Source organism: Stegodyphus dumicola, chromosome 4 (genome assembly GCF_044657685.1).
Source record: "Stegodyphus dumicola isolate Sdum_Otavi_A_Nest chromosome 4, ASM4465768v1".
Classification (NCBI taxonomy): domain Eukaryota; kingdom Metazoa; phylum Arthropoda; class Arachnida; order Araneae; family Eresidae; genus Stegodyphus; species Stegodyphus dumicola.
This window is the reverse complement of record NC_140771.1, coordinates 244,771,474-244,794,102: the sequence shown is the minus strand read 5'-3', so window position 1 is coordinate 244,794,102 and position 22,629 is coordinate 244,771,474. Positions and strand designations below refer to the sequence as shown.

At 32.6% G+C, this 22,629-nt stretch overlaps 2 protein-coding genes across 5 annotated transcripts in view; one reads left to right on the top strand and one right to left on the bottom strand.

The window, feature by feature from the left end:
* The window catches only part of LOC118183482 (uncharacterized), a 111,046-nt gene extending 95,680 nt beyond the window's left edge, over positions 1 to 15,366 (top strand). For both annotated transcript variants that reach the window (XM_035353054.2, XM_085816156.1), the window contains 6 exons: positions 684 to 722; positions 906 to 984; positions 3,545 to 3,633; positions 4,034 to 4,177; positions 4,309 to 4,417; positions 12,177 to 15,366. In XM_035353054.2, the coding sequence (XP_035208945.2) occupies positions 684 to 722; positions 906 to 984; positions 3,545 to 3,633; positions 4,034 to 4,177; positions 4,309 to 4,417; positions 12,177 to 12,250 (534 nt within the window). In that variant the 3' untranslated portion in view covers positions 12,251 to 15,366. The remainder of the gene's footprint in view (positions 1 to 683; positions 723 to 905; positions 985 to 3,544; positions 3,634 to 4,033; positions 4,178 to 4,308; positions 4,418 to 12,176) is intronic.
* Positions 15,367 to 20,604: 5,238 nt separating this feature from the next.
* LOC146997848 (uncharacterized) overlaps positions 20,605 to 22,629 on the bottom strand; it is a 32,690-nt gene continuing 30,665 nt past the window's right edge. For 2 of the 3 annotated variants that reach the window (XM_085816160.1, XM_085816162.1), the window contains 2 exons: positions 21,765 to 21,904; positions 20,605 to 20,744 (listed from right to left, as the gene is read on the bottom strand). In XM_085816160.1, the coding sequence (XP_085672286.1) occupies positions 21,856 to 21,904 (49 nt within the window). In that variant the 3' untranslated portion in view covers positions 20,605 to 20,744; positions 21,765 to 21,855. Of the gene's footprint in view, positions 20,745 to 21,336; positions 21,444 to 21,764; positions 21,905 to 22,629 lie in introns of all 3 variants that reach the window. The other variant, XM_085816161.1, reaches the window with a different exon arrangement.

The window sequence follows — 22,629 nt, the reverse complement described above, 5'->3', positions numbered from 1 at the left end:
AGTACAGAGTTGTTCACACTTTTCATTATTGGTTTTGTAGGAAGTGCAATCTTTCTTCGAAAGAACATGTCATTGGAAAAGGAAATTTTTAGACCTAATTTGCTTTTCAAATACAAATTAGGAAACAAAGCTACAGAAGCTGTTTATAGTTAGTGTTTAATATATTTGTGGGATGTTTTGGATGAGTGACGAAAAACACACAAACTTTGTTGGTTGCCTGATTGATGAGAGCTTTCATTAGTTTCTTCTTAATGAAACAAGGCACTGTTACTCATACAGAAGTGTTACCTGCTTCTGATTATTGCTGATAGGTGCAAGTATGATAAAGTTATAATTATTTAATAACATGAAGACCTTGTTAGATTATCATGAATTCAGATATGCTGTTTTAAAAGCATCTCACCATTAAAACTTTGGCTTTAGTCAGATACATTGTTTTTATTTCTTTTATCAAGCAAATTATTTATTACTGTTATTATCAGATAAATGATCCATCCTTATGTAACACAAAAATGATTTAAATGCTTTAGCTTTTCAATCTAATATTTATTTTCTAATATTCAATAAGCATTTCATTGAAAAAAATGAATTCTTTGGAATTTACTAGTATTTTTTTATTTAAGCAAATTATTTGAATAATTTATTCTTCTTGTTAATTTTTAAATCTTTATTTACTTACTTAGGGCTCGGAGAATACTGAGGATATCAACACACCAATTAGAGTGAGTAGTATTGCAGATTTTATCTTATTTTTATTAGTTCTTCAATACTCCTTCTTTACGTTTTTGCATATTAAATAAGTGTCATTTACTTCCTGAAGACAGTATTTAATATTATTCATGTTACTGTAATAACTAAGTTTTTTATTTATTTATTTTATTTTATTTTATTTTATTTTTTTTTAGCATTTATCTCTTGCAACTATTCCAACCTCAGGCTTTCTTCCATTTGAAAAACTTTTACAGTCACCCCCTGAGCCTGGAAGTAAGTTTATCCCCCCTCCCTTCTTCATTATATAAATGGGTACCTGAAGTCTTCTATTTATAAGCTTGCCTGGCCTGCCTACTGGTTCATTAAGTTATTATTTTTATTGCTTATCTTTTATTGCCATAACAAATCAAATCATTAAGTGTAATAATAAAAGTAAAGTAATTAAGTGTAATAATAAATAAGCAAAAGTTCAGTCTACATTTAGAGAGTTTATGACTAGAGTTACTATTTATTTTTTGTGCATTCTATATTGCCTTTTGTTTGGCAATTTTTCAACACAAAATTCAGTTCATATTAATTATCTTGTGACTGTTATTTTCTACCTGTGATCAAGTGAGAAATTATGAGAGAAAAATTAATGAAAAATGGAATTAGAAATAATATAAAGATAGAATAAGAAATTAATGAGCAGGAAAAAATCTTGCTTCATTAATTATTTTAACCTCTATATTTAAATTGATATGCTGTAAATGTACCCTCTTCTTTGTATATTAAAAAAGTCTTACTGTTTTTTTTTAAATTAATATTAGGCATACTGTTATATAGAAGTTATTTTCATTGTGTGACTATTTTTATATCCTTTTTATTATGCACTCTTCAGATCTTTTCAATTTATTGTTTGCCTGTAATAACTATTGTACTTGTAAAGTTTGCTTAAAACTTTTCAAATTTCAGTCTTCTTTTTTTAAAACCATTGGAGACTTTTGAAAATATAATGCTGAATTTTGTTCTTTGACTTCTAAACTGGTGCAATGGAGACTTGTTAAATTTATTAGCCCAAAGGGGCGTCAGCCCAGAAGGCCGGTTCTTGTCAAAACAGCATTTTGCATCAAATCACTTTTCAAATTGTTGCCACTAAATATTATCACCCTCTATTATACTCGTATTTAAAGAAATTAAATAATGAAGAATCTGCAATGCATGTACATTTCTCGCATTGTGAAAAACAATGGTACCTATAGCCATCAAATTTTGACTAACATCTCCACCTGAATATGGGCCCCTGGAAGCCCAAATTTTGAATTTGTTTTATCATCTATTTCATATTTTGAAAAACTTTTAACAAATTTTCGATTAACAAACTCAATGATTTCAAAGTGAGCAATGGAAACACTGTATGGAAAAAAAATTTTTTTTATCTCCAATGCTTGAGACTGTCTATCCGAAATTCTAAAGATATGCTGTTTTTAAATATTTTAGCCTAAATGCTCTTGAAATGTGTGCAAATGAAAAAAATGCCTCTTTTGGCATAATAGGCTTTCAGGTTTTTTTTTTAATTCCTCCCCTTTAAAAAGTTTTGTATAATTAATAATTCGTAAACACTATTACCAATACCTATTTTCTAATCTTTATATCTATATATTAATTGTACTTTTAGCAGCTTAACATGAGAATCATAATAATAATAATTAAACTAAAAGCTGGTTAATTTCATATATTTATATCTTCCGAAGAATTTATTTTTTGAATTGAAACCTCTTCTCTTAAAACTGTTATAGCTTGCAATATGGAGAATAAGTGTTTTTGAAATACAGCATTAAAATAATTATTTAAAAATGTGTTTACTAATTTCTTAATACTTAGATTCTGAAATTTAAAGAAGATAATAAATGTTACATATAATTCAGATTACTTTTTGGTAAAAGCAAAGAAGTTATAATTATGTTAAAACTACTTTATCAAATTTTTCATTTGTAAATTATATATTTTTTTCTCTCCGTAATTGTTTCAAAATATTTAGATATGTGATAGTTTTTCTACAAAATCCATTTTTTTTTTCAAAAAATTTTATGTTTCTTACTCTTATGAAGTTGTGAAGTCCTGTGAAAGCAATTTTAAGTTCCAGTAGAATATGTATTAAATATAACACAATGATTGTCTTGGAAAAGTTATCCTTTTAAAGGGATCTTTTTCTTAAAATATATGTATGGAAAATAATTCAATATTTTATTATTTTTTATTTCTAGTTTTTAGTTATCCCTAGAAGTATAAACTTAAATTGCATGTATATGTATCCGTTGTTGAATATTATCTGAATGCCAGCAATGTGTAACCCAACATTTTGTTCTCGAAATATTTTCTGTTTTGATCATTTTTTTTAATTTATTATTTTAGTGTAATTTATACAAATATATAAATTTTTGCATTGAAATATAAGTTTTAAAACCTTGTTTCTCAAGTTACATTTTCCATCACCAGTATTTACGGTAAAAATTATAAAAACTGTTTTTCAATTTTACTAAAAATTTTTGTACTCCCTGTCACTTTTGTACCTTATGCTATATATTCTACAGTCATAGAAAATAAAAAGTATAGATCAGAATTATTTAATTTTCTAAATATTATACATTTTTATTCAGCCATTTTGATTTATATTATTTTTACTCAATTATTTTACCAAAACAGAAGAAACAATTATGCAAACTTCATATTTAAAATGTGAAATTTTATATAACTTACTGAATTTTCTGCATTATTTAATGCTCATATCAAAAAAGCAAGGATTGTAATTTGTTATTATTATACTTAACCATATTAATTAAAAAAATTTCAGCTCCTGCAAGTTTTATTTCTAATCAAGACTGTGAAAAACTCATAGCCGATTTGAATGCTGCAAATAAGAAAATTGAACATCTTAGTGAAGTAAGTTCATATTCAAAATAGTTTTAAATGACTGTTTCAAATAATTCTGTTAAACATTTTATTGCTAAGTTGTATTAAAAAGGTAAAAGGTGGAAATGTTCCAATGATAACTATATTAATAATTTAATTAAAAGACAGCGAAGACTGATTCCTGCTTACAGTATAAGATATGATCTAAATCCTGAGTTAAAGTACGAAATTTTTACATAGAAAGAAAGCATGTTTATGAAACAATATAATTATTGACTTCCTCTTTAAATAAGCTTTAATAGTCTGTATTGTGTCTGAGCTTATAAAAATATACTTTGTAATACTTTTCCTGGATACATAGGTCCTGAAATTTAACACACTATGTTTTTAGCATACTCACTCAAATATTATAAATAAATTTTTGTTATAGGTTTTGAATGATAGTGAAAGTACTAATCTCAGATTAAGTGAACAAGTTCGCGTGTTAAAAGAAGAAGTTAGGAGGCTTGAAAGGAACAAAGAAAGAGAACAACATGCTGAAAATCTGGAATATCTTAAAAATGTTTTTATCAAGGTATATTTTGAATTGCTCTATGAATTCAAGTTTATTTTAGTTTGAAAATTAATAAGATCCTCTGGTTGGTCTGTGTATATTTTCATATTTGTGTGAAATAATAATTATATATGCATATGTATTTTATCTAGTTTTCAACATTACAAGCATGTAGTGAAAAAGCAATGCTGATACCAGTATTAACAACTATGCTAAAATTAAGTCCAGATGAACAACAACAACTCAAAAATATTGCAGGAGGTATAGTAATTTTCATGCAAATTTTATGTAGTGATCATTAACTTCATTAACTTCTTAAAGTAGATTATTTGATAACAATTTCCTAATTGTGTTAATTTTATTACTGAAAATTTTCAATTAATATGTTGTTTTAAATCAAATGGACCTTATGTTCTAAATAATTCTCATTTTAAAGGCCCTGCAAAGGATATATTTGAAACATTTAAATGTGTATTGTAAATATTCCAATTAAAAAAGAAGGGAGTGATTTAATTTTCTAGCTTACAGAATATATTGATGACAGTTTTCTTGGTTTATACTGTTCAAGATATATTTGTGATAACAATAGCATATAAAAAAAAGGAGTTAGAGTGGAACTTTAAATATTTAAGAAACTTAAAGATACAGGATTTATGAGAACTTATTAACTTCTGGAGTGGGAAACATGAAAAATAAGTTGTGTCAAATAATTTTTAATAGTTTCGCCTCAAAATCGTTTTTAAAATGTATACACACCCTCTGTATTTTGAAAACCAGTGCATCTGTACTAGGTAAATGTAGTAGCAACTGCAAAAATTATACTCAAAATACGAGAGCATTTCGAAAAGTAAAGATACAATGGCTCGCATTCCTTAAAAAAAAAAAAAAAATATTTAGAAAATGTCAGTTATATCTTATTAACTGGATTATTTATTATTTTTTGACATAATCACCCCCGTTATCCAAACATTTGTTAAGTCGGTGCACAAGCTTTTGTATCCCACAGTCATAGAAGGTTGCTACCTGTTGGAACCCAGCGCGCACACAATTTCCTGACAGTCACAACTTCATAAAGAGTTGTCATTGACACTTCCGGTATGATCTGATGCAATTCTTTCATTTTGAGACGTCTATTCGCACGAATTGCTTCCTCTGTTCTCTGAAGAAGGGCATCAGAGATCACAGATGGCCAACCCGTTCTTTGTTCGTCATGAACATCGGTCCTACCTTCAGAGAAATGCAGACACCATTTCGTTACGTTTTGTCGATTCATAATGTTCCCATAAACAGAAACAATTTCTTTGTGAATATCCACTGATCGCTGACCTTTTGCATGAAGAAAATGTATGACAGAATGCACTTCGCATTTGGCGGGATTTTTAATCGGCGCAGCCATTTTAAACACGACCTACTCCAACCAGAATCAATGTTGAAATGCTGAACGACCACGAGGAGAAAGCTAACGGTTTAAGGTTAACACCTGTGTTGCCAACTTGCTCACCAAAACTTTTCTTTTCCTCTGGCGTACGGTGTATCTTTATTTTCCGAAATGCCCTCGTATTTATCAGAAACTGGTAAATGCACTTCATATACCATAAACCAAATGACAAATAAATAAATGACAAATTAAATCCATTCTTTTTTATTGTTTTTAATTTCATCATACAAAACAATTTCATTTTATTTGTATTTAAAACATGCTAATGAATTCTTCTTTACCTGACTTTCCTGAAGAACTTAACAATAAAATTAACAGGGAAATGTCTGCAATTTAATCAGAAAAAGTTGTTACCAATACATTAGTATACAGAAGTAAATTCAGTAAAATATTTTCTTACAATACTATAACTCCGTGCATATCTATCTGGAAATTGTTGTAAGGGGAAAATTGTTCTTAAATCTGATGCTACATCAGTTGTGCATATTATCCCCATCCATGATGAAGAAATAAATACTGAAAATTATGTATTGGTTCAACATCTAGAGGAATATTGATAAAAATAGTTAACAGAAGAAAGGTATTTATAAAATCTCTATCAATCCGTACAAAAAAAAAAAAGGTGTATCTTCAATAAAATGCTCCTTAAAATATCCAAACTTAGTTAACCTTTTAACTGTCATGCCCGAAATAACCTCGGCCACAGCACTGGTATTCCAAAATGTCAAGCCCGAACATTACTCGGACTAATTTTTTTTTGAGTGCATCGTATTGTTATACCCGAATATATATCGCGAGAAGTTTATTTCGGCTTCAGTTCAACAGATGGCAGGACTTTACTGAAGGTTTCAAAGGATAGAGATGATGATGATGATGATGATGTCGTGTCCATGACAAAGTGCAATTATATAGCTCCGAAGCTGTCAAAGACAGCTTTTGCAACCTCAGCAGCTCTATCAGTATAAAGTAGGTCCACTGGGTCTTCAATGCCGATGTTAAACAGTCTGGCCTGGGTTGCTGGGCAGCTAAAGATGTGATGGCAAGACAGTGGGATGTCATCTGGGCAATGAGGACAAATGTTGGTGTAACTACGCTGTCCGTCTGCAGAAATCCTCAGCCCTTTTAAGTGATTTGTCCTAAGTCTGGTTATGATAGTCGATATTGCTCTGTCACAGTTCAATTCCAGGATGGAGTTTCCTCTAACTTGACCGATTAGTCTTTGGCTGGCAACTGCATTGGCATCAACGAGGGTTAGGCAGTTGGATGGCTGAGGAGAATCACAGGATGCCTTTGCAAGCTCATAGGCCTTCTCATTACCAAAAATATTTACATGAGTCAGTATCCATTGTAAGATGCAGGATCTTTGGGCAGCAATGATTTTGTTTGCGAGCCCAATGATCTGATGACTGAGTTGACATTTGCCCTTCTGGATTGCTTGCAATGCTGATCTGCAGTCAGAGAAGATGATGATGCCCTTGGAACTATGTTCTTCTTTAGAGAGATAAATCTCCAGAGCACTTTTGATGGCGACGAGCTCGCATGTATAGTTGGAGGCGATTTTCCCAACAATGCTGTGGCATTTCTGCACTCCATCTGGTCCGATGAAAAAGACTCCCGCTCCTCCTCTGTTCAGATTGGAGTCGGAAGAGCCATCTGCGTAGGCGATCGTCAGATCTTGAGTTAAGGCCGTGAGTTCCTCAATGGTATAGTCACCCTTTTCTTTGATTATTGCGGTGGGATCTTTCTTGGTACAAGGCTGTAAGAGATTTAAATAAATTTTTGTTTGGGGGAGAGGGCACAGAATGTTGTAAGGTTCTTTGGAAATTTTAAGAGTCTCATATTTGAGGTTGATGTCATTTCTGATATCTTGGATCTTGTCTTTCTGATATGTTGGAGGTTTGAGGATCTCTTAAGTCTGCAATTGTCACTCCATGCCCTGAAGTTTCTACTTGAGGTATGATGTTCAGCAAAGGTTTGTATTTTGTTGGTAGGTAAATTTAATTGTCAGTAATTTTCTTCTGCTCTCCAAGGGGATGAGGCTGCATTCCTTTTCAATTTTGATGTTATTCGTTGATGAAACAGCTCCAGTGATGATTTTAGAGGCCCTATATTGAACAGCGTCGATCTTTCCTTTAACAGTAGGCCTTGCCGATGCCCATGTGGGTGCTGCGTATTCTAGAACAGGTCTGACGATGGAAGTGTAAGTATTCTTGAGGGGTTTTGGTCTTGATCCCCAAGAAGCACCACAAAGTCTATTAAGGATGTTTAGCTTTTTCAGTACCTTTAATGAAACATGTTCAAGGTGTTTAGAGAATCTCAACTCTGCATCTAGAGTCAGTCCGAGATACTTGGGGTTAGAAGTTTGTTTGATTTCAGAACCTAATAGCTTTATAATAGGATGAAACGAGCTTCTATTTTTTCTATCTGTTGAGAAGACACAAAAGTTTGTTTTATCTGGATTAATTTTAAGATCTTTTGACCAGATTTCAATGCCTCTCATACAGATATTTAGAGCCTTTTGTGAGACTTCGAGATTTGAGTGGGTGTGCCAGACTGCAACATCATCGGCATAACAGGCAACTTTGATTTCTTTACTGATGTGGAGGTCAATCGTATTCATGTATAGAAGAAAAAGAAGAGGGCTGAGTACAGAGCCCTGAGGAACTCCCGCCCAGGTATGGTGAGTGGTAGAGAAACTTCCATTAACCCTGACTTTAAAGCTTCTCTTCCTTAGAAAATCATTAATCCAGATTAGAGCTTTAGATGTAATGCTTGTATCGTGTAAAAAGTTGATGAGTTTCTGCCTCCAGACTCTGTCAAAAGCAGAAAGATCAAGAAGAACCATGGTTTTCGTATGGGGTTTGTTTTGAAAGCCGTCAGTAATCGATTGTGAAAGGTAGACAAGCTGATCGACAGTGCTGTGATTGGCTCTATATGCAGTCTGATATGAGTACAAAATGTTGTTCTCTGTGATCCAATTCATCAGCCTAGAGTGAATAATACACTCCATAAGTTTTCACAGAATGCAGGTGAGCGAGATAGGTCTGTAATTAGTGCAGTTACTTGCAGATTTTCTAGGTTTTAGGATGGGAATAATTACAGAGTTATTCCAGGATTTGGAGCACACTTACCAGAGTGCCACGAGATATTAAAGATATTCAGCAAGTCTCTTTTGGCATGTTCACCAAAATGTGTGATCATTTGTCCAAAAATGAGGTCTGGCCAGGGGGATTTCTTTTGATCCAGGCTATTTATTGCAGATTCCAGTTCCTCAGGATCAAAGTCAGATGTGAAGATGCTGTTGTCGGTTGTTTTCCTGCTTCTTTTAATAACAGATAGGTATTTTTTATTAACTTTCTTGTCTCCTGTCATATACTGCAGTTTACTAGAAGCTTCGTAGTGCTTAGCAAGTAAGTTTGCTAGTTCTTTGTTTGTTCTGGCATTTGAGCCATTTGTGGAGATCACATTCGACTGAGGTTCTGCCTGTATGTTGGCTGCTGAACTGCTTGAGTTGTTTAGAACCTTAATCAAGTTCCAATATTGGGACATACCTTTTCTTGGGTCAAGTGTTTCGCACAGCTCTGTCCACTTCTCTTGTTTGCTAGCCGAGATGGCTTCTTCCACCTTTTGACTTACTTCGATAAGTTTACATCTCATCTCCTCACTTTTGTTGCTTTGGAGTTCTTTACTGGTTTGGTCTCTTTTCTTTATAAGTGCCTCGATGTTATAATCCTTCCAAAATGGAATCCAATCATCCTTACTCTTTCCTCGAGGGATGTGATGTTTTGCTGCGATTTGGGTGCGGCTAGTAAAGAGAGAAGTTCCTCAAAGTTACTACAGACTGTTGGTTCAGAGCATAGGTTCTCAAGTTCTCGGGTAAACCCAGGCCAGTCTGCTTTACGGAAGTTGCATGAGTGCTTGGATTGCGATGGACATTCTCGGTCTATTGAGAAGGTTGTAAGAACTGGGTAACGGTCACTGATGGCAGAATCTAGGACTCTCCAGTTTGTTCTGTCTGCTGAAAGGTGGCTAATGGTGGTGTTGTCAAGTGCAGCCGCTGTTCCATTTGTTCTAGAGATGTACGTATTTTCTCCTGTGTTGAGGATGGTTAAGTTCAAGTCGTCTGCTAGGTCCTCAACTTGGGTTCCTTTAGAATCCAGCAGATTGCTGCCCCATGAGGAGCTCTTGGCATTGAAGTCTCCTAATATGATTTTTGTCTGAGTTTGAAGATGCCAGATTTTGAAGAAGGTCTGTATCAATAGGAGAATTGTTGGCATGGTAAACATTAATCACGGTGATAGTATGCTCCGGAAGGACATTTATTGCTTGAGCTTCCGTGCTGGTATCTGACATGAAAGTTGAAAAGACTTCTACATATTTAATTTTCCGTTGCTGTTTGGCCTGTCCTTTCTGATTGTTGTGTACCCTTTAATTTTTAGACTAAGTTTTTGGTTTTGTTTCCTGCAGGCAGGCAACATGAATATTATTGGAAAACAAAAGAAAGTATAGAGATTTAAAGTTCAAAGTGCACAGTTTTTTTGGGGGGGATTGCGAGGCAAACTTTCATTTTTGGAATTTAAAAAAATTGACAATTTATGCATCCAAATCATCAAAATAACTTGACAGTTAAAAGGTTAATGAATGGGACAGAGTTAGAATGATTAACAAAATCAAAACACAAAAATAGCTTAAAAAGTTCTATACTATGAAAGTCACCCAAAGACGTGGAGTAATGACCTTCCTTTTCATCCTCTGTATAGGATACTTTAACATGTAAACCAAGACTATTTTGTCTTCAATTTAATTTTATATGTTTTTTGATTCTTTAACATGCAAATAAAGTATATTATATTTGTAAATTTATTATGTACACTGGTGTGCAAAAATTAAGGACGAGACGGTTTTTTCAATATAACTTTGTACAAAAGCTTTCCAAATCAACACATTTAATACCGTAAGATCCCCAATACGTAAGGACATGACTAATGTAAGCAACACTTACTAAAAGAGAAATCAGAGGGAAAAAAGAAGCTTTATTGAAAAAGTAGCATGGAGCGCAATGCGACTGAAGGCCGAAACATCCCTGTGATGGGTGTCCAGCAAGAAACATCCGATCTTTAATAGGGCATATGATCTCCCCTGACTGCTAGGCAGGTTTCACAGTGTCTGCCCATGCTGAGAATGAGGGTGTCAATGAGTTGTTGAGGCATTGCTGCCCATTCGTCTTGCAGCGCCAATCAAAGCTCCGGAATCGTTACTGGTGGTAAGGTACGAGCTGCCAAGCATCTGTCTAGAAAATCCCATACATGCTCGATGGGATTGAGATCCGGAGATCGTACCGGCCAATCCATACGTTCAATATCTTCACTCTCTAAGAGCTGTTCGGCAACTACTGTGCGATGACATGGTGCATTTTTGTCCATGAAAAGGAACTGCGGACCCATAGTGCCTCTAAAAAGATGCACATATGGAAGAAGAATCTCGTTACAATAATGGGTCCCGTTGACCGAACCTGCGTCGAAGATGTGAAGGTCTGTATGGCTACCAAGCATGATGCCTCCCCAAACGAGAACACCGCGACCTCCATACCTGTCCCTTTCAATGATGTTCGAGGGATGATTGCGGCTTCCCCGCTCTCTCCAGATGAGTATGCGATGAGAATTGCTACTCAGACTGAATCTGCTCTCATCAGTAAAGAGTACTCGTCCCCATTCATTGTCTCTCCAATTCCGGTGTTCCCGGCACTACAGAGAATGCCTTCTCTGATGGGCAGGCGTTAGAGGTACACACCGTACAGGGCGTCGTGCAAACAGACCACCACCGTGCAGTCTTCTGGCCACGGTAAAACGCGATATCCATTGTCCAGTCGCCTGTGTCGTGTGTCTAGCGATTTCTCCCGCTGTCTGCCGCCTGTTTCTTCTGGCCTGTAAGGCAATATACCGGTCATCTGCGGGTGTGGTTCCTCGTGGACGACCACTACTAAACCCCCGGATAGCTGTTCCTGTAGTTTGAAATTGTCTCCAAAGTCGTGAAACGATGCTGTGAGCAATTCCGAACTCGGCAGCCACACTTGTCACACTGCGGCCTTCCTCCAACTTTCCAATGATTCGACCTCGGGTAAAAGCATCCAGATGTCGTCTAACAGATTGATTATTCGCCATTTCTCGCTGAGGCAGCAACTCGGTGTGATTTTAACTGCTATACGGCGTGCAATCTCTTTGCCAGAAATACTGATCTTACACCGACAACATGCTTTATACTACTCAGACACTCCCCCATTACGTCTATCTATCTAGCATATCTGCGCATGTGCTACCGTACATCACCTTACTTAATCTCCTAATTGGTCTTTCTGTCCGCTCTGCCTCTTCGTTCAGCTGATATGCTAATTTTTCGACTTAGTCCTTAATTTTTGCACACCAGTGTATTCTAAAAGGAGCTTAATTACTATTTTCCTCTCATCTTATATTGTGTCTTTCATTTATCCTTGTTTAGATGTTTATGCATTCAATAATTAACAATAATACTTTTAATGAATTTTGTCTTTTGAAACGTTTCATTTAATGAATTTCTCTTTATTAGATATTGATCCCAATGATACTACTAGTTCTGCTGGTTGGGGGAGTTATCTTCATCGTTGGTCAGGCCTTGCATAAGTTCCACCATAAACCACATAGTTTTATTTTCAACATACTTCTACATATTTATAAAAAATAACTGCCAAGGAATCCAAATTCATTACTTGTCATGAATAACCAAAAACATTCTTATAGCAGTAAAACAATATATTATAATTATTAATAGATCTTTGTATTTAAATTCAAATTATACAGAGAGATTCAAATGATATTATACTGATGAATGATGTCTAGACAATTTATTGTAAAACTAAAAAAAAAAATTTAATATTTATGATGCTCATTTATTTCGTATAAACCTTTTCTAAGAATGAACTTTTGTTTCCTTAAAGTTACAAAATGGCCATAACAGGAAGAATATCTATTATTTGTATTTTGCTTATCGTTAGTTTCAGTCTTTAGTTCCACATCAGAGGCATACATATGTTTAATGAATTTAGTTTTATTTAGCTTAAAAATTAAGAGAATTTGTTTTGGAAAAAATAATTCAATTAAGAAAATAATTACACAGAATACAATTTCCAAATTTAGCTAATGCTTCTAATATAAAATACTGTGTTTTATTTAAACAAAATCGTATATTTATATCATACAGAAATGAATGACACAAATGCTGCCACAGGATCTCGCTGCCCTGTATCACTTCTTTACATAGAAACGACGATGTGCAATGCTTATCACCTTCCATCATTACTTCTTACGCTCTCGATGACGATGGCCAAAGAGACGAGTGTATACTTATACCGTTCGCTAGCAGCCAGCTCCATCAATGCATTCTGAGTAGCTGACGCCTCCTTGTCTCTATTTCACTTGTTTTCCCTTCCCTTCCCATCCCATAGTGTAATAGTGTCATTGTGAGAGCTGTTGTGTCAATCATTTCTGTACAACCCAAGTATTTTGGGTGTTGTAAATATGTCGCTCGAAAATTATGATGTAAAAGATATAAGATTTTAATTTTTTTGGAATTGAAATTGAGTTCTTTAACAAATTTTCTTTGAATAAATTCTAGGAATAGTAAATAAAATCCTATGTATAATTTTACTGACTGTAATAATATAAATTAAATATTTTATAATTTTGAAGCTATATATATATATATATGTTTTATGTGTAATATATTATTAAAACACTGAATAATGCTTTTCCATAATTTTGGGAAGTATAAATCAGTTTCTTTTTCTACCTACAACTTCATTTTACACGCATTATTATTTTATATAGTTTTCATTTATTTAATAAGGTTTTCTTTTTTTTTTAAATTATTCAAAAATTTACTTTTGCATGATTTTAAAACAAAGAAATTGACCATCTGTACCAAAAAAACATGACTTTTATCCAAGTTTCTTCTCTGATAATTGGGAATTTAAACTATAATATCAAACAACACTTTGCAAAATTAACATACAAATCTTTTGAGTACCTTCTCGGAATAAATTACTTTCAGATTCCATAACATGGATTCCATGTTTTTGTTAAAATTATACGAATTTTTGTTTCTACTATTATTTTCATATTTCTATTTAACACATCGAGCGCGGTGGCGGGCCCTGGGGACCGGCAGTTAGATTTCGTCGGCCTCTAGGGACCGGCAGGAACACATTGAGCCTGGCGTCAGTCCCTAGGGACCGGCACTGGAATTTCGTTTGGCAGGCGTCTGTCCACAGGATCGGCAGTATTAACATTGGCAACCATGAGCTTTGTCACGCACAGGCAGGGCTTGTATGTCGGTAGCCGACAAAGCTCTCACGAACAGACTAGCTCTAATCAGTGCATGAAGTCGCGGATCACCCTGCAGCATTGCACCGCTTGATCACTTGCGCTGGCTGAATGGAAAGGACAGCAAATTCGCCGCCGCGCTCAACGTGTTAATCAAGATGTGTATATGCAATGTCACATTTCATGTATGCAGTATTATTTTATTAACAGTTCGATATAATCATTCTATAATACGGAAGTAATATATATATATTAAAAATGCCTATATATAGATATATACAAGCATATATATATACGCAGGCATTTTTTATATCGATATATATACAGGCATCTTTGGTAAATTTCTTCCATTTCACAGTTTTGTAAATCTTACTGAATTGTTTATAACAACATCTCAGTTTACTATTTGAAGTTGCGTTAAATTACTATCCTGCTTGCTGCTACTAAAATCTAAAAAGTATTTAATAGTTTTCAGCAGTTTCTAATGTTAGGAAAAAAAATTCCTTAACTAAAATGGTAAAAAAAAAAAGCTATTTATTGTTAAATATTGTTTATCATCTATTACTCATTTTTAAATTATTAGCAAATCATGTATGCTTGTAAATTACTATTAGAAGCTTTAAAATGTTTGTTTTATGTATAATCACTGATTTTTTTTTTTATCCTAGATAACTTTACCTTAGAAATAAGACATAAAAAGTATATAACATTTAATGCAGTTGATGTGATATTTATTATATATTTGTACATGTGTGTTATAGAGACGATGTACATATATTCTTAATAATTTGTTATCTAATTGAAAAGACACTGTGAGAATTATTTAATTAAAAGCATTGTGTAAAATCACTTGACATTCCATTTGTGGAGGAATATGAATAGTTAATTTTTACACAGCACAGAAATGGCTATGACTAGCTCTAGCCTACTCTTCCTTGTATTATATGTGATTTCTATATATTTTTCTTAAACTTTTGTGTAATTCTTGTAGCATTAATTTTTATTTCCATGAACTATACATAATTATTTCAAGAAAACTTTCATTGCATAGACATCAAATAAATATGCATCACCTATTTTAATTTACCTTCACAGAAGACCGACTTTTTAATTTCATCCTGTATTCCACTTTTAATCTAGTTTTATATTATATTTAAGTTTAGATTTATTGAGCATTACCTTCATAATTCCTTAAATTATAGATAGTTACTTATAAATTAATAGGAAATGTACTGAATGATTTTTTAACTAACCATTATATATCTGCAAAAGTTAAAAAATAGGCCAGTATATTAAAAAAGTGCCTTGAAATATTTTTTTCTCTGTCTTTAATATTTTGTTTGTGATATTCAATGTAGTGTCATGTAATATATATATATATAAAGTTCTTCCTTCTGTAAAAATAAAAAAAATTAAACATGCAAGTTTTCGTATTCACTGCCTATTTTACTTTACATATGATATTAGTTTTGATCATAATATGAGAGAGTCGCCCAGATGGTATAGTGGTTAGGGGACCCTACTATGGTGCCGAAGGGCCTGGGTTCGAATCCCGGAGAGGACATGTATGTTTGTAGATCTATGGTGTCGGTGCAGCATGATGGCACGATAAATATGCGGTGAGCCGAAAGTCCACTTGTGTGGATTGGTGGAAGGAGAGAGGAGTGGGAAACCCCTGTTTGCTTTTCCCTCAAAATTGGGGTGCAAAACAGAAGTTCAACCTCTCTTTGGAGTATGCTCTGGCAACCACTGTTCCATGTAATATGGACAAGACCAACAACAACAGAATATGAGAATATAAATTCCCATTAAGCTTAAATTACTGTAATATTAGCTCAAATTTTATGTTATCTGAACTTGCATTAACTATCATACATAATGCACAAATAGAAAAATTAACAAAGAACATCTCGAAATAACATAAGAAATGCCATTATCCATTTTTGAAAGGAGACTTTCTTTGGTATTATGATATAGTAAGTCACTAATATCAAAATAACACACAAAACAATATAAAATTAGAAAAAGTCAACATGCAATTTGATGTTGGTTTTATCCCCCCCCTTAAAAAACTCATTTCAAGGGAATTTGATAATGGTTCTCCATAATGCTTTATTTTTTCTTGCACAATTAGCATCAATCTAAGGGCGAATTTTTATCTAATTTTAATTTCAAGGCATTCTTCTATTCTTCGAGAAAATTATCTGGCTAGTACTGTATATTTTTACATCCAAATGAGCAGCTGTACATATTATATAATATAACTATACCTGCAAGACCAGAATACAGTGCACCAACTTTCTACTGTGTTTCTTGGAATTAATCTGTTCCGTTTTTAGTAATGGACAGGTAATATCTAGCCTAACTGCAACCCAAAATAATTCTATTACATTTCTTTAAAGTGTGCAACTTCAGAAACTGTTGAAAAGGCAATGAGAAAAGCAAAACAGACTGAAGGAATTCTTCACTCGATGTGACTAAGTGATGATGATTCATGAAAGACTCCATGACATACATCTTTGGTAAGAGCTTCTTCCATAATTAGAGCCAAAGATGGTAAAGTAATCAATACACAAGTGCTGTCCTTTTCATGCTTGGTAGAAAAGAAAACTATAAAATGTATCTCTTACACTAGTGAGGGTGATGCCAAAAACTTTTGCAAATATATGCGACTGTAAACCACATGATTCAGTAAATACAGAACAAATTTAATGTATCAGCCACATTCAAAAGCTAAAGGGAACATGGCTACATAAGTCAAAAGTAAAATTAAATGATGATAAACTTTTTTCTGGGAAAGGAAGAATAACAGATAAATTAATAAATGAAATAAAATTCTGCTAAGGTATTGTACTGTCAAAAAATATCAACTGACGAAAAACCTATTCATGACTTTTGTCCCATATATGAAAACATATAAGTAAAAATGCTTGCTAGCATACAAATTCTGTACAGCTGCTGCAATGGAGGAAATCAAATATGTTGTCACAACCTTCATTAATGAAATTCTGCCTTGGCCAGTGTGACAAATAATGTGTGTGCACATTTTAGAGCATTTCCTTTTCTCATTGGGGGGAGGGGACAGCTCTTCCAGCTACTACATGCCTGCGGTGTACCAGTTTCTTGTTTTGCAAGAGAAGAAAAATGTGACTTTTGTCTGAAAAATGCTGTTGGAGAAAGACACAAAGACACATCTTGTTTGGGAAGCCTTTGACTTTCCCTTCTGTAAAATTGCTGTAACAACACTTTTTGTATACTAATTCAATATTATTAATTATTTAATATTCAAAAATAACCCAGAATTCCAGAACCAGAAATATTAAGCTGTAAAATAAATCTAAAAAGACAGACTGTTTTAATGTCTTTCATCCCAGGAGTTTGTGGTAAGTGGAGAAGACATAACCTAATACCGAATGCCTTAGTTCGAAAACATCTGGTCACATTTGTTGATGCAAAATAGTCTAAAATGTTAGGAACAAGAAAAATCTTAGTTGTCTCTTTAATTATGTATTAATGTCAGATAGTTTTTAATCATTATGTTGCAATTTGACGAATTGAGTTTATTTCTCAAAATATTACGTACTAAGTAAGAGTAAGAATTGAGTTAAACATGATTTTTCCTAATGCATGCATGATATTTTTAAAAGTTAATGGTACATATTTAAAATCTGATAGACTTCTTTACATGTATATTATCTTAAAACTGGATTAAATCTAATTAAAATTTTAACATTAAAAAATTTGTGTATCAAAATACTTGAGTGTGGCTTTTTTTTTTTAATCGAAACAAAATTATTAAAAAAAAACACTCATAAAATAATTAAGACATCATAAAATATTCAGATTTAGTTCAAAATATTTTTCAGATATTAAAAAAGTTATATATTAAAATAACAAATACAATATTTTAAATCATTCGCACAATGTAGGAATGTGGATTAAAGACTAAAATTCATAATACAAAACAGACTAAATTATAAAAATACCTTTGGCAACCCCAAAATTCTGATTGTAAATTCTTATAGCTGTTATTTCATGCAGTCAGCAGTATTTCCTCTTCCATGTTTGAGAGATAATGCAGCAAATTACAAGATGTTTGACTATAAATCCAATTGCTTATAGTTCTTAATGGCATTCTCAAGACGATTTAATCCTACAAAGATTTAAAAGCACATAAAAAATAATAATTTATCAAAATGCAGTATGAAGATAAAATGGGAAATTCTGACCACCATATTTTTTGGCATACAATTTGATGCAGTATAGAACACAAACATCAATTAAATTTAGTTATATCCAAACATATAAACTTATCCTCAATGTGCAGCATATAGGATATTTGCTATATAGAAAAAAATTACCCAAGAGCAAAAGAAAAAATGAAAATGTATTAGAAAATCAAAATATACCTCAAAATGAGGCAAATGCCATACAGACCAAAATTTGAAGATGCTCGGGAAAAGTGGCTTTTGAGAAAATTGTCATATGAATGCTTTTGAATGTTAAAGATTGTAAGGGGACTGTTTAGTTTGGTTTAGTTGATCTATGAAAAGGAAATACGTAAGGATATAGCAGAAGATAAAAATGAATTATTTTGAGATGATGATGATTGAATTTAATGAACTGTGTCTATAATTCAAAGTCAATTAAAAAATATTTATTTGCACAAATTTGTTTTTAAAATATTTCAACAGCATAGTGGTCTGCCATTAATTTTTTATTCTTCATAAAATTCATAAAATAGCAATTTCTTTTCATTTTTGCAAGTAAAAATAATTTTTTCTTTGCTATCTGATTTGGAATAATAAATACAGGATATTTCATACCGAATGGGACAAAAAGGAAATAGCATGGTACAAATTGTGTAATTGATTTATTAAGCCAAAACAAATTAATATTTAAACTTAAAGTTTTGTCTGGCAACAGCAAAAAATCTTCTGGTTATGAAATCGTTTTCACTGATTATCAAAATGGTGTCACCTATACTGCGTTTTAGAATATGCCAAAATGTAATCATTTATCTTCGTTCAAAGATATTTTTGCACCCAACCATTGTAACATCACAATATCAAATCGTGAGTGAAGCCGTTTCAAGACACGGGCTGCTTGTGTACGAAAACCTGCTCAGGACAAACTGCAGCCAAAACTGAAGTGGTTGAAAAAGTTCATGAAATGTTTTTACAGAGTCCCACTAGATGAAGATATCATGTAAGTTCTGAACTCAATATGTCTCGTGTAATAGTGTGGCATGTGTTACAAAAATGTCTACAATCCTGGCCATGCACCCTGAAGGGTCCAACAAACCATTGTGTGAAGCTTTCTGTGAGAATTTGCAAAATAAGCTGGAGGTAGATGGTTTTGCAAAGACCTGTGTTTACTGATGAAGCCATTTTTCACATTTCTGGCAAATTGCCATAATTTATGATTTTGAAGCATGAAAAATCCACATGGTGTAATGGAACATGAGCGTGATTCTCCAAAGGTGAATGTTTTCTTTTCTGCACCATTTCCAACGTCATGTTTTTGGCCCTTTTATCTTCATGGAAAAAATCAATTAACAGGTGCATTTACTAAGATATGTTATCATAGCAGTTGTTCCCTCAGTTGGAGGACGCACTTCTGGCCTTCATACTGCAGCAAGATGGTACTCCATTACATAAAAATGTAAACTAGTACCTGAATGATAGTCTACCCTATCGTTGGATTGGCCACGTTGGGTCAAATGGTATGCCATTGCTTTTATGGCCACTGGGATCCCCAGATCTAACTCCTTGTGATTTTTTCCTATGGGGTTTTGTTATAAAGACAAAGTGTTCAAAAGCCTCCATTTCCCCAGGACTTACAACAACTGAAGTAGTGGATAAATGAAGTGCTTAAAAACAAAGGATATTTTATCACAGGCGTGGCAGGAACTGGAATACCGCATAGATATTTGCCGTGTCATCGGAGGGGTACACATTGAACAACTACAGAGACTTGGATAACTATAGTTTCAATGTAAATTTGATTTATCAAAAAATAACTACAACATTCACTGGTATGCTTTCATTTTGTCCCATTCCATATGAAACACCTTGTATATAATTAATCACTTTAATTCAATATAATGATTAACTTTGTTAGATCACATACATAAAAGTCACTATGATATTTTGTACTTAGTATATACCACTTCTTACAAAATATTTTTTGGCATAAAACTTCAATTTATGCATCAGAAAATGCAAGCGTAGCCTTCATTAAATTCTAACAATAATCTTTTTTACACATATCTTTCTTAGCCCTAGCTGAATTTCTTCTTTTCATTTTTTAATATTCAGCCTTACAGAAAATGCATTAAATAAATTTAAACATTTGTTAGTATATTTTAATTCATTTATGTAAGCATGCCTGCACTTGAAATAATTCCCTTTTCTACTACATATTCAACAATGAGAAAATGAATTTAAAAAAGCAATCATATGTATGAAATTTAAGACAACAATCATCAGAGTATGATTTATTATTACATTTACCATAAGCTTGTGATCACAAGTGGTATATACAGATATACCCATAATCTCTTCATATTCACTATATTCTGTTCATATGTAAATAAAGGTTTATTATCACATAATGTAATTTAAAAAATAATAATACCTTCATTTAAATGCTTTGGACTGCCACTGAAAGTCAGTCTGAACCACCCTGGCTGAGCAGCAAAAAATTCTGCTCCTGGTACAATATACAAATGCATTTTATTTATCAGGTATAAGAAGAAATCTCTTTCTTGTTCAAACGATTTTGAACCACACACCTGCAAAATATGAAAAACAAGAACTTTCAAAGGTCAAATAAATCCTGTGTATAACTCAGTTACAATCATGCAAGGTAATTCAACTAAACATTCTGTGAGAGGTAAACTGCACAAAAACGAATCAAAATTATATAGCACTGCAGGTCTGGAAACATTATTTTCACTGCATAATGTAGTATAGACTTAATACATTCACTTTAATGTCAAGAGTGTATGCTACCTGGCAGGCCTATATAAAGAACCAGTGTCACATGATGTCTGATACAACCATTCAAATACTTGATGTCTGGCAATCATCTCACCAAGCACCACATCTGGGACAACTACATAATAGATCATTCACTGCAGTCCGCCTCTCCATATGCAGGATGAACATCAAACATCCTATTACCCACACAGGAACATTTCACCTGGATTCAGTGCCTGTTAATGCATTATATGGGATTTCCATAATTTTTTGTAACTTAAATGTGTGATTTCAAATGATGATTTAATGCACATAATATAATAATCTTATTCTCCAAATTTAACATATTAAGAATACAGGTAATTTTTTTACATATTTTTCTTTTAATTATAATATGGATTATACCTCGTTCCTTGGGTTGTTTTTTTAACTGCGGCTGGATAAACTGTAATTTCCGGTTAAACGTGGACATCATCCTAAGTAATACTTTGGTTCATTAGGAGTCCATTGTACTTTTATTAAAATAAAAAATAAACAAAATTACAATAAAATAACCCCAACATTAATGCATTATTTCTTCTTTTACCTACTGAAAATGAGTTTCAATTAACTTAGCTTTCACAAAATTTATTTTGTGTTCTTTATTTAATAGCATTTTGATGTTAAAACTATTCTAATTACATGCAGTAATATACAGTTTAAATAATTTGATTTTGGAATGTAAGCTTAGAAATTTAAAGAAAAAACTTATCAAAATGATAAAAATATAACAGTAAAAAAAAAAAAAAAAAAAAAACTAAACAATGAAAATTTAAACTGGTATAATTACTTACAGGACGAAAATCCACCCATAAAAAGAAACCAGCATTTGAATTTCTTACATTAATTCCTAATTTCTTCAAATATGTTGAACATGAGATGAATTTAGTTTGCAGGCGTTCTTTGTATATAGATATATACATTTTGCACCATTCTGGGGGAGGAAAAATCATGTAAAAAAAATCACGAAAATTCATACTATTAATCTCATTTATTATTAATTAATTAATAGACATTAATAATTTTAATAATCTAGGTCGACTATCTCAAAATTATAAACCGAAAAGTAAAAAGAAATAAAACTGCATTTCAATTACATGATCTACTCAAATAGGAAAACATGACAACTTCTGCTAGTCGCGTTTCAACACCAACAGACTAGTAAAATCTATTTATAAGTTTATTCTGTAACACAAAGTACATCTTTCTTACAAAACACTACTTAAAATTCCCTTTATTCATCAACAGCATGAATACAAAAGCAGTAGCAGCAGTTTATGATCACAGCATTCAGACTGAATAATTTTGAGACTAGGAACAACATGGGTTGATGATATAATAGGTTCAAAACAAATTTCATAACACTAAAATTAGTTCCACATTATTTTTAATTCAACGTAAATGAAAAATAAAAATTTCTCGTGTACATTACATAGAATTGATTTTTTAATATCACTTTCATGATACCGTGCTCACTTTCATCCAATTCCAACTATTTTTGAAAATTCATGCAGAAATTTCTTAATTTTGGTTTGCTGGTAGTTTTTATTGCTTACACTATGTGAATTTTGCTAGGTATGAATTGCAGAGTATAACACATGCCACATCATTGCTACCAGCATTTCAAATTCCAGTGATGTTTCAAGTATCTGCTTTATT